The sequence below is a fragment of the Prosopis cineraria genome, unplaced genomic scaffold (assembly GCF_029017545.1).
Source record: "Prosopis cineraria cultivar Desert tree isolate PC_DT_omini unplaced genomic scaffold, ASM2901754v1 PC5, whole genome shotgun sequence".
Lineage (NCBI taxonomy): Eukaryota > Viridiplantae > Streptophyta > Magnoliopsida > Fabales > Fabaceae > Prosopis > Prosopis cineraria.
Genome location: NW_026555336.1, coordinates 14,182,646 through 14,198,242, shown reverse-complemented (window position 1 = coordinate 14,198,242; position 15,597 = coordinate 14,182,646). Strand labels below are relative to the sequence as shown.

General features: G+C 32.2%; 1 protein-coding gene across 1 annotated transcript; it reads right to left on the bottom strand.

The window, feature by feature from the left end:
• Positions 1–1,279: 1,279 nt before the first annotated feature.
• On the bottom strand, positions 1,280–1,612 carry LOC129310757 (nuclear transcription factor Y subunit C-2-like). The gene has a single exon (XM_054952674.1). It carries the CDS (start codon positions 1,610–1,612, stop codon positions 1,280–1,282), a length of 333 nt encoding a protein of 110 aa, XP_054808649.1.
• Positions 1,613–15,597: the final 13,985 nt, after the last annotated feature.

The following is a 15,597-nucleotide window of genomic DNA, read 5'->3' as shown; positions in this document are numbered from 1 at the left end:
GTACTTTCTCCCTCTCTCTCTCTCTCTCTCTAATCTCTTGTCTTTTATTCTTCATATTTTATTCTTTTTTTTATTTCTTTTTTTTTATCAATCTTTTGTCTTTTTTGTCCCAAATCGAATGATTCTTGAATATCTTGTCAAATTTTTGTATTGAATATGCTTAAGGATTGTCTATTTCACTAAAATAACTTAAGCTACTTGTTAAACATATCCTATATTTTGTATATATATCCAATCTACTCTCTAATAATTATATGTGGGAAATTTCTTTTTCTAATATTTAGTATTGGGTCGCGTGTTTTCACCACATGTTCATGATTTATGTATATTTTATCATCTATCATATATGTTTTATTTTTGGATGAAACCATGAAAATGATACAATTTATTCACTATTCAATCTAGATGCATGAAGGAAGATTTTGATGATGTTGAATAGGCTGTTCTAGCCCTTGATCTTTCTTCATCCAGAGAGATTCAAGGTCAAATGTTTTGTTGTATTTATAAATGATGATTTGATATTTAGTGATATTTTAGAACATTTGCGTGATATTTTATTTTCAATAATTGGTGTTTTAAATGTGAAACTAGGGATTTAGGTTTTGTTGAATATTTAATATTTAAGTTGAATTTTATAAAATAAAAAAAAAATACAAGCTTTAGGGCCAAGATCTGAGCTAGCCTGGATTTAAAAGGAATAGAGCTTTTGGGTTCAAGTCTTAATAGACATAGCCCATAAGAAACGAGCCGATCTATTTCCTTCCTCAACTCTTTTATGTAAGAATTTAACCATTCATGTCTTATTACAAAAAAAAAAAAAAAAACCATTCATGTCTTGTAAATATAATATTTATGAAGAACACATACAAATCAAAAGTGTGCAAATTAACTTTCTTGTAGAACATTAACTTCCACTTGCATGTCTCCAAGTAGAGAGAAGACGGAATCGAAGAAATTGAAGACAAAAAAATAAGGGCCAATTTATTTAAAATTAAAGAAAACGTGATCAATCAAGTTTTTTTTTTTTTAACACTACTTAAATTGTTAGGAGAAATTAAGCTAATCAAAATTTTGTTGAAAATACAATATATATTTTTTTAAGCTTTTTTATATGTTGTTCCAAATTGAAATGAGATTTGTTTTTCAATGCATCCATTCTGTGTCTAGCTTAAATTCTCCCGACAACTCCTCACACTCCCATTAATTAACTTGAACACGTTATTTAGCATAACTAAAATCACTTTCTATTAATCTTAAACAAACGGAACCTAAACGAGCATTAAGATTCTACGGCGGTGGTAGAGGGAAAGGCTGTAGAGTCATGGCGGCGGGTGAACAAAGAGATCAAGAAGTCAAAAAGATCGGTGGCGATGACGGCGGAAGCGACGTCATCTTTGAGGAGGGTTCTCCTCTTGGAGTGAGTGGTGACGATCCATGACCTTCGGGTGAGTTCCTCAATGAAGAGCTCACAAGCTTTAGCGAAAGCAATGGGAGCCTCACCAGAAACCATCTTCACTTCATCCCCAGATTTCTTCATTATCTTCTTGATCCTCGCTAACGGCAGCGCGTGAGGCCCCGTCTTTAGCCCTGAATATGCTCCTGAGTGCCTCATTCTTTATTTTCACTTCCCTCTCTCTCTCTCTCTCTCAATTTACTATCTGTCTATGTTGACATTGATGCTTAATTATTCACTCTACTATATATGAAGCAATATATAGATATAATAGGCATGCAAGTTTCTATACACACACATACACACTGCCATGGAAGCTTGCGATGACAGAACTTTTAGGTTTCACTTACAGTTAGTTCGTTTTTAAAAAAAAAATTAATTGATTAATTACCGGCTAAAGCCGGCGAATTCAATTTGTCTTTAATGATGATATATACATTTTGTTGAACGCTGACAAAAATACGCTTTTATATCATTTGTGTGTGTGTAATTATTTTAAGGAAAATTTCAATAAGGGACTCTTAACCAAACATAATAAAAAAGAGGATCCATAAATTTTTAAAATTTCACCGAATGACTTATGGATTTTCATTTGAATTTATAACAGAAATGATAAATTTGCCCTCATTTAAATGAACAACATAAACGACTTGTTCGTTCTCATATTGTATGGTATTTATTTACTTATGGAATATTGTTAATTTTCTTACTTTACTTGTTTATAGCCCTTGTTTCACTTGATTTCATTCTAAGTGATGGTTTCATGATAAGATGGCTTGTTTCCTTCTATACTGTACGTCATTCATTTACTTACGGAATGTTGTTTATTTATCTATTTCACTTATTTGTGGCCCTAAAATGAAATCAATTGAAAGTAGCACTATAAACAAGTGAAGTAAAAAAATGAATAATATTTTATAAATAAATGAACAACATACAGTATGAGAATGAATAATTCATCTATATATGTTGTTTATTTACATGAGGGCAATTTTGTCATTTTTTGTAAAAAATTCAAACCAAAATCCTTTCAAATCCTTTAGTGAAATTTCAAAAATTTAGGCGTCTTCTTTTTTATTATGTTTAGTCAAAGGTCCCTCACTAAAATTTTTCCATTATTTCATGGTAGTATGTTATTATATTAGCTCGTATTGACTAAAATTCTAGTTAATTTAAGCATTGTTCAATATGAGATGGGATATTGACCCAAAAAAAAGAAATAGGATTATGGGATAGTTCTCTTATTAATATTTTTAAAATAATGTACAAGGCGGCTTGAATTTAAAATCTTAGTAGGCATATTAATCCCATTTGACTCGGTTGCGGTTATGTGATGTTTACGTATTGCTGAGTCAAAATAATGAATGGCATAAATAAACCTCTTTATTTTTGAGAAATAATTATATACTTAGTATATTATATATATATGTGTGTGTGTGTGTTTGTTCAATCAAATCAAAATAAGTAAATTTTAAATTATCAATAATATTAAGAAAAAGTTTATTATAATACAACCAATCTATTAAAAAAAAAGTATATATCTTAGAATGATTGGGAAGCAAGTACCTTAAATATAATTAAAGTACTTGCTAGGTTTATCATAAGAGAAACTCTTTTAGCATAATTTTTTCTATTCATAAAATTCAAATCCCAAATCTTATTTAAAAAGTATCAAATCTGTTGCACACTAGATGCACCTGCCCTTCATATGGTATAATATATATAAATGTATTCTGATTGGTGAAGGTATAAATAGTTACACATAATAAAAATAAAAAATCGCTTTTACAGCAATTATTTTGTATACATCGCTATCAAATAACTCTTGCAATGTCATGCATTTTGAAGTTGTAGACCATTGGGTCTCTAGCAAAAGAATGGTCCGTAAGCCACAAATTTATTAGAATCAGTTGAATTTGTATATCTTGGTTTATTGAATATTTTTTCTTGATTTGATTTGATAAAAGGAATGGATATGAATAGATAAATATGTAATGAAATTTAAAAAAAAATTGTGCATTACTAAATAGATTTGATTCTATGATAAACATGTAAAAGATATTGTTGATGTACTTGTGATGAGGGCGCGATTGGTTAAAAATTGTAAAATATATATATATATGTATATATATGTATATATATATGTATGTATATATATGTATATATATATGTATATGTATATGTTAACAATGTCGGAAAATGGTTGTCCAATTTTGCATCGTGCAACTTATTAGTGCATAAGCAATAATGGTCATATTTCATTGATTGGTTGAAATTGATATGCTATGTGCTATACCTCACAAAAATCTGTTTATCTTTATGCAATTTGAGTAATATCAAATTATCACACCATAAAAAAAATTAAAAAAGGGCCTAATCTATGAACATTAATTACATACTATATATAATTATATATTGATGCTTATTCTCTACTCTATATGAAGCTATACATATACACACACATATTTATATAGACATATCACCAACATGCAAGTTTCTACAAATTCATATTTAAATTAATTGCCGGGAAGAGCCGGCCATCTCAATTTCTCTTTAAACATTATCAAAATATATATACGGTTTGTTGAATCAGACGAATAGTGCTTTTATCCTTCGTGTATATGTAATTATTATATGGTACATTATTGTTGACTTAAATTCAAATTTTAATCATATTGTTAAATAGAAAATGGGGTAGTTGTTTGGGAGAATGACAGGTCAAAAGATGACAATTAGATTTATAAACAAATAGATAGTACGAAGTTAGGTATTATGATTACTTTGATATCCTTTCATTTTCTTTCTTTTATATTTTTTTTTTGGTTCATCCAAAACACATGCTGTGATAACACATTATCCCTTTAATCTTTTTCTCTCTCCATTTTTCCACACATCTTTCTTTCTTTCCATCCAAACGAAGCATGTATAGTGGCATACAAGCAATCTGAACAACAGTTGAAGGTTCCAATGTTGAAGCCATTTTCTGCATGTTCCTATTCCAGCAGGGGATTCTTGGATATTTGTGGGATTTTACCCATTTGGTTGATGGAAAAGAAGGAAATTGAATGAACTAAAAAAATGAAAATAAAAATACAAGAATAAAGATATGGAAAAGAGATAAGTTAACCATATTCATAAGAGGGGATGGTAATTTAGTTCATAAGGTTGAGAGTCATGATTCCTTAAGATTTGTGGTGAGTGTGGTGATTCCTATATTTGGGATAAGTGATATTGAGTTTTATCATGTTTATTACTAGATATTGTAATGTGAAACAGGAAAGAAGAAAAGGAAAGGGAGGGAAGAGAGAAAGAAAAAACTATGTAACTCTTATTCAAATGCCAAAACTAAATACATTTGAAAAACTCTAAAGCTATTTATAGAGCTCTAGAATTAATAAAAATAATAATAAATTTAAATCTAAATAAAATTATAATGAAGAAAATAAGGCTAGATATCTTATTTTATTTGAGATAATACTTAAAAATAAAATAAATCTAAGATAGTAAAGAAATAATAACAATCCTTAGATACTAAATCAAGTCTCAATAAAACTTAAATCAAATCAAATATAATTCTCATCATTTTCCCCCGGTTGAAAGAACTCTCCATTGGAGAGCTAAATAGTTGGTAGTTGTTGAACAAAGCGAAGTCAATGGTACGGAACTCCTCTATAGTGAGCCATGTGGCATATAAATCCAAATGAACCTTCCAACAAACAAGGTATTGTTGGACAAGACCTGCTTGAGTAATAATCGTTTGTTCGTCTATGACAACATCAATGGTGTCAGTAAGTGGCATAACAATAGGCAATGATGGAATTGGGGCATGATGGAGATGTGTACCTGTAGAGTCATTAGGGAGCAAAGGGGGTGTCTCAAAAGCACCCTGGTAAGGAATAAGATCCTCAACATTAAATATTAAACTGATAGACATATTTGGAGGTAAATCTAACAAATGAGCATTAAGCCCTAGTGTTTTTTTTTTTGCAATGCGAAAAGGGTTAGAAGCACGAGCGTGTAACATCTTGAGTGAATTTCTCGAGGAGTGCTCTGGGCGTATGTGAGCCATACCGTAGTCTCCAATAATTCTTAGGAACGACGGTGTGCATTGGCAGCTAATTTGTATGCACCATTATTCATTACTAACTTACGCTTAATTTTAGCATGAAGGTCGTAAAGGAAATAGGCAAAAACTTCAGTTGATTTAGATGTATGGGTCGTAAGAGGGATGGGTAAGAGGTCAATAGGTTATTTGAGGTTGTATCCTTAAACAATTTGAAATGGACTCTTCTAATGGATCGATTGATTGAATTATTATAGGCAAACTCTACGACTGACAATACCAAATCCCAATTTCCTAGTTTATCACTGACTAGACTTTTGAGCAAGTCACCTAAACTACGATTAGTAACTTTAATTTGACTATTAGTTTGATGATAAAAGGCAAATGAGAACTTTAATTAGGTATTAAAGAGCTTCTAAAGGGTCATCCAAAAATAACTAACAAATTTGATATCCTATCTGAAACAATAGAAGTAGGTAACCCATGAAGACAAATTATCTCCCAAAAAAATAGCTTAACAAGATGGGAGGCATCGATAGTCTTGCTGCATGGTATAAAATGAGCCATTTTTTAGAATCGATCAATGATGACTAAAACTAAATCATGCTCTCGAATTGTCATAGGCAAACCTAATACAAAGTCCATATTAACATCTTTTTAGGGTGCCTTAGGAACTGGTAAGGGCTTATACCACCTTGTATTTCTTTTTTTCACCTTAGTAGTATGGCATGTGCGACATTGAGCTAGGATCCTAGCAACGTCTCACTTGAGGGAGGGCCAATAAAATATATCCTCTACTAATGCTATGGTTTTTTAAATACCAAAATGTCTTGCTAAACTACCAGCATGTAATTCCCAGATGAAAAAATAATGCATCAAAGTATGAGGGATACATAGTCTAAAGCGTCAAAATAAGTACCCATCGAGGACCAAGAAGTCTACATGTTCACAATGATGGCTATCATTGACTTCTCAGTATATAAATCCAAAATTAGGATAGGAGGTGTAATCATCCTGTAGTCTCTCAAATCCAACAGCACTAACGGTTAATGTGTTTAGAAGGTGGATTCTTCTGCTCAAGGCGTCAGCTAGCTACTTGTTCTCAACTCTAGCTTGATGCTTTACAACAAAAGTAAATCTTGCTTAAATTCAACCTATTTAGCATTTTGACATTCAAGTGCCTTTGAGAGCTTAAGAATTTAAGTGCTTGGTGGTCTGAATATAGAACAAATTGTTGAGGTAAAGATAGTACTTCCAATGCTCAAGTGAATGAACAATGGCATAGGATTCCTTGTCATATGTTGAGTACCTTTACCTTGCTTCATTGAGTTTTTTCAATAAATAATGCCACTAGGTGGCCTTCCTGGAATTCCTACACTTGAGGCATCATATGCAACCTCAAGCACTTGTGAAAATTAGGTAGTGCATGAATTGGGGTACCCAATAACTTTTCTTTGATGGTTTGGAAAGTTGTGGATGCTGTGAGAGTCTAACTAAATATTTCTTTCTTCAAGAAATCAGTTATGGGTGTCATAATTAGTACTAAAGTCTCATATAAAGTGTCTATAAAAGGATGTTAGGCCATGAAAGCTTCGTATTTCATGGAGGGTCCTTAATTCAAACCATTCTTAGATGGCCTTAACCTTATCTGGATCAGCGGATAGGCCATGCTTAGAAATAATAAATCCAAGAAAAGTGACTTGGCCTTGTAGGAAGAAACATTTATGGAGGTTAACATAGAATTGTTCCTCAAGTAGAATAAGGAGGACCTATCAAAGGTGGACTAAGTGGTCATCCCTAGAGTTACTAAATATTAGTATGTTATCAAAGTACACAATGATGAATTTTCTCAAGGTCAACTCTCATAAAGGTGCTAGGGGCATTTTTTAAGAAAAAGGCACAACTAACCACTCATATAATCTCTCTTGGGTTTTGAATGTAGTTTTTCACTCGTCCCTAAGCCTAATTCAAATTTGGTGATAGCTACTTTGAAGATCAATTTTGAAAAACCAAGTAAACCTAGAAACTAAGTACAGAATGTTGTTGAGCCTTGGGATTGGAAATCAATACTTAACAGTTCTTTTATTAATTGCTCGGCTATCCACACACATTCTCTAAGAACTATCTTTCTTTAGGGTTAAGAGGGTAGGTATAGCATAAGGGCTAAGACTATACTAGATGTAGTCTTTCTCAAGTAATCTATTAACTTATCAGTTTAGCTCATCTCTATCTGTTAGCTTCATCCTGTAGTGTGGCAATTTGGGAAGTTTTGATCCGAGAACTAAGTCTATCATATGTTGGATATCTATCACGGGTAGCAATTCTGAAGGTAATTCTTTAGGTCCACAAGTTTAAACTCATCCAACAATTGGGATACTTTGATAAGTACAAGAGTTGGTATAGGTTAGGTAATAACTTTTGAAACAATTACAAGAATAATGTTAGCCTCCTTGCTTTCTTGCACAACTGCTTCTCTTTTAGTAAGTGGAGGTTATAACATTATGGTTTTGGACTCTTAGAGTTAAGAGAACTCTTACCTCCTGTTTCTAGTTTAGTAGGGCATATGCCATCATGTTTAAATGTATGGGTATTTGCTCGATCATGAATAGTGACATCATGCTCATAGATCCAAGATCGTCTTAATAAGATGTGTGACATGTCTATGGGAATAACAATGCAAATGACTTCCTCTTGGTAGTCACATAAATGAAGAGGCACTCAACATTGTTGCATTATGGGCAAGGAAGTGTTATCAATACAAGCAACACGAAAAGGTTTAGTAAGAGGCTCTATATTAAGTCCAAGCTAAGTAATGCCATGACTGGAGATCACATTCTGCTCACTTCTACTATCTATGGCTAACTTGTATGACTTATCACTGCACTTCATGAATGTGTGGAAGATACTATTTCTTTTTCATGAATTATCAAGTAATAGAATAGTTAATAGACATCACATTACCCCAAGATGACTTGAAAGAACTTCATCTACAATAATTTCTTTATCCACATCAGAGGGGCTTTTAATAGGATCTACAACAACATCGAGTGTGCACTCAACTAATACACTTTCTTCTTGAGATTCAAGGAGTACAGCACATTAAGGGCATCTAGATGCTATATGGCCCCTTGAGTGACACTTGAAACATTTGCTTGTAGAGCCGCTAGGATGAGAAGTGGACCCTAAGGACTCACTATTTCGTGACACATTTGGCCTAATAAATTAGGAAGTTGACTGTTAAGGTGTAGGGTTGTTGGGTTACTCACAAGGCTACGATTATGGTATGGATCTATGGTTGAGAAATTGGTTCATCTTGTAGATGGGTATAAAGATAAATAATTTATCTTTATAGATTTATGGTATGCTTGTTCAAGGGTATTTGGATAGCTTATCCTAAATTTACATTGTTTGTCTGGTCTAAGGCTATTGATGAACCTTTCAATAGTTATCCAAGAAGCCTCAGACACACTGTTATTAATAAGAAGGTTATCATATGGAGACATGTATTCAGATGCTATAGAAGTTTGCCTAAAATTAAATAGTTGATTATACAACTTGCTTTATAGCTAGGTGGCACACACTTCTCCTTTAGTTTCAACTTCATCTTGACCATATGTTTATATATGTTAACTTAATCGCTCTAGATTATCTTGGACATTCAACCAGTATTTTCTAACAGATCCTATAAGCTTTATTTTTGTAAAGTGAACACGTTGCATGTCACTCATGTTGTACCAATCAAAGTAGTCATTAATAGTAGCTAACCAATTTAAGAATCACTTGGGTTTAGCCTATCATCAAACTTAGGTGCTTTTACCTTAAACCATAGACCTACTCTCTTGCTTGTCATTCGAGTACTAAAAGGTATACCATCGTTCCATTTCCTTTAGAGAATGACCCTGGTTCGGAAAGTGAACTATGCTATTTCTATGTAGAGGATCTGAATAAATGCTCAGTAGCATACAGTCGCATCCACAAGGGGTCAAAATGTCACTTTAGGAAGTTCAAGAAGATGTTGTTAAGGTCACTGTTGAATAGGTGAAAATTGATGATGCTCCTATCCCATTCCCCACTAATGAGATCAAGACAATCAAAGATGCCAAGGGCACTTTTTACCTATAGCCAAAGAGACTTGTTGGGAAGCCTCAAGATCTAGTAACAAATTTTTAATGAATTCTTTAAGAATGTGTTGGGAAGCCTTAAAAATGTGTTACAAACTTTTTTATTTAATAAGAAATCCTATCGTCCCATAAAGTGGGTTGAAAGCCATAATTGTTCGAGCTAAGTCCATGGGACTAATTTGTATTGATGGCATATGGTGCACTGTTTCCAGCTCATTGTTTTAAAGCAATTTCTAATCTTGTTGGCATAAACAACTATGAAATCTTTGTTGAGAATGAGGATCTCTATTGGATTCTCATTGATACTGATCTAACTATAGAGAATATTCAAATTGGGATGATGTAAGTGTTTTCTTGTAAGTTTAAATGAAATTAAACAATTCAACTTTTAAAACTAACTTGTTTTCATTTTCATAGGTTTTTGCTTAATTGTTAGTTTTCTCAAGCAAAGATAAAAAATAAGGATTTCTTTACCCGTGTTACACTAATGATAAGAAGACCACCAAAGAGGTAAAGGAGGCATATATGAACTAGAGGCTTAGTGAAGGAAAACATGAGTATTACTTTTTCATGTTTCTCAATCTATAAGTAAATATGTTCGAATTTGTTTGTAATAGAATTGAATATTTGCTTAAGTGACTTTAATTTTTTTTTTTGAAATACACACTGGCAATTGATAGTGTTCTCGATGAAGAGCAATTCTATAATATTTTTATGCTCTTTGCATTGTAAACCCAATTCAACAATGAAAAAATCTTGGGAGTAGTAAGTGTGCTTAAGGAGTTTTATATACATTTTTCTTAGTGATTAACTTACCAAATATGTCATGTTGATGATAGAGCTATGAGGATTGGCTAGCAAATTTGATTGGGTAAGGCCCCAAGTGATATCAAGGATCCTACATGGATAACACCAAAAGTAACAAGTAGTACATGTTTTTATTTTATATAATTTTGATGATAAAACTTTCTTTCAGTATAATTATGACAATATTGTGTTATTCCATAAAGCCATCAGTAACCCCCTACTAATTTGTGTGGCTTCTAAGTGTTGAGACATGCATATAATATCATCACAACCAGTTTGACTGAGTTTACTGAGGAGGTAAATATAATTTTAGGTGTTATTTATTTTTTTTCTTTAAATTGCTAATTTAATTCCCTTATCCTAATCTTTTCAGATGTTCAATGATCCATCTCTATTTTCATATTTGGAGATCCATCAACTTAGACAACATTAGGGACTCTTCATCTTAGATCTTAATAATAATCATCCTTTAGAAGAGTGAGTTGTGTAGTTGTAGGAAACATTGGTATATGTAGTTGTATCTAGGATAACTTTACTAACAATTTATGTTTTATGTGTTTGAAATTGTACATAATTTCAAATTCATTTGATTTGAACAATATATGATTGTCTAGCTAGTTATTGTCTAGCTGTTAGATGTTTTATTAATGCAAGATTATTTAAATTGTAGCTTGTTATGGCTAGAGTAAATGAAAAGAAAACAAGGTTAATTTTTTTAAAATGAACCATCACAACTAGTGTAGATTACTTTCATATCTATACTAGTTCTGGAGTTAACTAGTGTAAATGATAGAATATCTACACTGGCTACTCACAAACTGGTATAGATATCTAATTAATCTACACTAGTTTAGGGAACAATTGGTGTAGATATCTAGTTCTATGAGTAACGGTGTTGTGTAGATAAGTTAACTCTAGAACGGGGTGTATATATCATTTTTTTAAAAAAACTGTACATGATTTGTATCTACACTGATTCTAAATCTAGTGTAGATTTTCAAATAATTACACTGATTGAATAACTAGTATAGATAACTCCATCATATCTACATCGGTAACCAGTGTAGATAAGCTATTTTAACCGCTATAAATGTGTTTGTTTGTACTGGTGTTTCTAGAGTAATTTAAAGCATTCTAAGATTAGGTAAGTGTGCTAAACAATTTTCTAGCTATTTACTTTCTTTTAGTTTTTTATTTCTTGATGGAAAAATTTTAAGGTTTAATAGATTTTGAATGTTTGGGTATTTTTTTCTAACTATTTAGATTTTAATAGAGCTAACGATATAGGAATGAAAGTCTGAATGATTTAGATTTGATGGATTAAATTATGTTTTTTAGTTGAAAAAATTGTGATTTATGACTATATTAGTGGTTTCTTTCATATTTAATGGGTTGATTATGTTTATTGGAGGTTATATTGAGGATTAATCAGTTTATTTTGCTAATTGAGGTCAAAATTCACTAAGTTGATATTTTGAGTTTAAACCTAAGTGTAGAAAATTGGAGATTTGGATTGTTTTGATGTTGAAAATGAAACCCTATAGGCTAAGTGGATGGATTTTTTTCAATGATTTGAGTACTGAATAAATTATATGTATACATATATTTGTGGTGGTGGTGATGATGATTAATTTCAAGGGTTTAGATAAGTTTAACAGTATTGAGGTTATATGATTAATTAATCTAACCCTAGGATTAAGGTGTGATTAATGCTTAAACACTTGTATTGCTAATAATCAGTATTGCAATGTATGTAGATTGTGGTGCTAACTTTGTTGTTAGCGATAAACCAATTACCAATAGGATGTTTACTTGCACAAAGGTAACCTCTACTACCCATATGTGAAGAGGATACCTGGTTTGAACTGTGGTATGGTGGGCCTATTTTATAAAAGACTAGAAGTCCTGGTTCGAGCATAGAGATTGCTCCACTAGGTGGAACTAATAGTGCATGAGCATAAGCATGATGGATTGATGACTATGAATTTGTGCATATTCATACTATATGAATTTGTGTATTTGCATACTATACTAGTTTTGTTGAAATACATGCTACTTTATCTCTTGTTTATGATTTTTCTTACTAATCAGTATTTGGGTTATATTCAAGTTACTAGGAGATATGTCTCACTCTGTTACCTTTGTACATAGGTGAAGAGAGCACAAGAAGGCTAGGAAAGGAAGCAAGGAAAGAGTAGTCTCTATTGGTAGTGGTATAACTACGATTTGTGTAAATAAATGTATAATAAGTTGTTATATTTGAGTGGTCAACTAGGATGCATAAGTGTATGTGTATGTGAAAATATGAATGTTTATATGAATTGTAGTTGAAAAACTTGCTTGTGTATATGTAATGTTGCATCTTTTCAAGGGTATATCAGTGATGGGTACGTGAATAGACTTAGATGCAATCCAAGCATAACTTGTTCCACTTGTATCTATGTGAATTGATGTGAAATTATGTGTTTATATGAGAACTTAACACAAATGGTGAGGCTGAGGCCCATTTGAAAGAGTCAAGTACATTGTAATTCCTGATTATATGGTAAGCCGAAGCACCATATGTAAAAGTCGGATGGTTGAAAGTAGAACTGTCTATTTGTTTATGTGTTATGTATGTTGTACCTCATACAAGTTCACAAGTGTGTAATGTGGTATTGAGAGGTCAATATGAGTACTTAGGGTTGAGATTTAATGGGATAAGGAATGAGAACTCACACTTAGGGTGCAAGTTTTTAAAAGAAAAGTAGCTTTTGCACCTAGCTATCTAATTTTAGACTAGACCGTCAAATTAAGTCTAACTTATCTAATTAGATATGTAATGTTGTAAGCCTAATTTAAGAGCTTGAATTACTCTGATCGAACATCATATGTGAAAATGGTGCACAATGAAAGTTTACCTTATGAATTGCCATTTGCTTGTCATATGCACCGTGGCACATTATGTACCATGCTGTAGCACATGGCATAGAGAACAATGGAGTTGTGGCTTTGTACCACATGTCATCGCATGGTGGTGTAAGCTACAACACATGGCCTTTTCAAGGGAAAATTGTTATGTTTAAGTAAGTCATATAATTACATTTACGCTTCTATTAGACCTCGTATTTGAACATATGTTTTACAAAATCAGGATCTCACATTTTGAAAATGAATCAAGGGCTATTACTCTTATATGTTATTGTGATTGTATTGTGATGTGTGTGATTTGAATGGTAAAGTCCGGATTAAGTAAGAGCTTTACAGCATGCATTATGCCTTATTGATATTGGTTACAAGGACCTTTATATCTCATTCCTTGTAGTTAAAATTTTCACAGAAGTAGGTCTAGCTATAGAAGCATTGGAGGTATGGTGTTGGTGTGTGGTACACCACCTTAGTTTTATAGGCCTCATTTAGTGTATAATGTATATTTTGACAATCATAAGGCACATTTTTGGTATGTTATGTGACTTTATGTTTTAAACAAACTCGTATGTGGTTGCCATGAGTTGGTTTTTGCTATTTATGGCTTTATTTTGTTATGCCCAAGGTATTAAAAAGTATGTTTAGGGTGAAAGAATATTTTATGGCTAATTAGGTTGAATTTCTATTATAATTGCATTAGGTGGTTGGAATTCAACTAGTGAAATTATATGCACATGATTAATATAAAAGCTTTACTCAAGCCATTATATGTGTATGTGATGTGGTTAAGTGGTTCACACACTAGTACTAGCTTTGATGTAGTTTGGTGAATTTGATAGTTGGAAAGTTTGTTTTATGATCTTTAAGGGATTTTGTGGATAAAATTCTCATATGGAGGTGTTTGTATGCCAAACTAAAGCTAATAGCTAGATCATGTGGTAAGCTTCATGAGGAAATTTGAACCACTCAACTTGGACTTGTTTGTGAAAAGTTATGCATTTTAAAGGTTGTTGTTGTTATTCATTCTATGAAATTTGCTAATAGAGCATGTCTGCTACAACGCTACGTGTTCAGCCATGGCACATGACAAAGTGAGGTATTGACCATGGCAAACATTGCTTTGGCTATGGCTTATCCTCTTTGCGTCATTCGTTGTGGTGCATAAAGAATTGACTACGATGGATGGCATACTTTGGACAAAAATTTCCTTGTTCAATTTTTTATCTATGAACTAGTCCCTTTTCACTCTTGGAATGTTGGAAATTGTGCCCTAGGTCAATTCTTATACCATGAACATTATTGTTTAATGAATTTTTCTTTTGTTATCATATTAATTACATGTTCACTATGATAATTGTATCCTAGGACAAACTATAGTGATTATCCTAAATGTCCCTAGTCAGTCATCTATGAGGCATCACAGATAAAACAAGACTAGTATGACTTTGATTAATTAATAGATACAAATCAAAGTCATAGGTACTTGAAAGCGGACAAGGTGCTAGACCAACCTCCTATGAGAAAACTACATGGTACAAGTCATAGCTTATCCCATATGTAACCATATCACTAAGCCCTTTGACCTGATATCATCATTGATTCCTATATGATGACCACTGAACTTTGACCTAGTCAAAAGTCACTTTTGATCGAGTGATCATAAAGACTGTGATAAGTTTAATGATATTTATGCATAGGAATATAAGTGGTCAAGATGGAATTTGTTCCTCACATTAACTGAGATATTACTGGGCCCTTCGATGAGTAAGATTGAAAAAATGTACGGTCATACTACAATAGAAAAGGTTTTTCTATTGCTATAGTCATTCCACTTAGAGAACGAGAAAGTAATGGTTAGATAAAGAAGAAATGATAATTTCATATTATCTTGACTAAAATGTTGCGTGATAAAAGGGATGTGATACAATTATATAATAGGTTACATCAGATTATCAATCCCTATATGAATTGGATAATCGCAATGTCTTACTAAAGGCTACTTGTGACTTGTGGGCTAGTAGCGTATTGTCCTACTGCAACTTCATATGGACCTATAGGGTCGCATATAAAAAACAGCCTAACTCGAGCTATAATGTTTAAGTTTATTGAATCAGAAATATGTTTAAATTCAATGGATATAATACTTTATCTAGGGTGAATGAATTTTATATAGAGGGGTGTGTGTGTGTGCATTTGAATATTTATCTGATAAATATTTTTGTGTGTGTGTGTGTATTTATATTTAC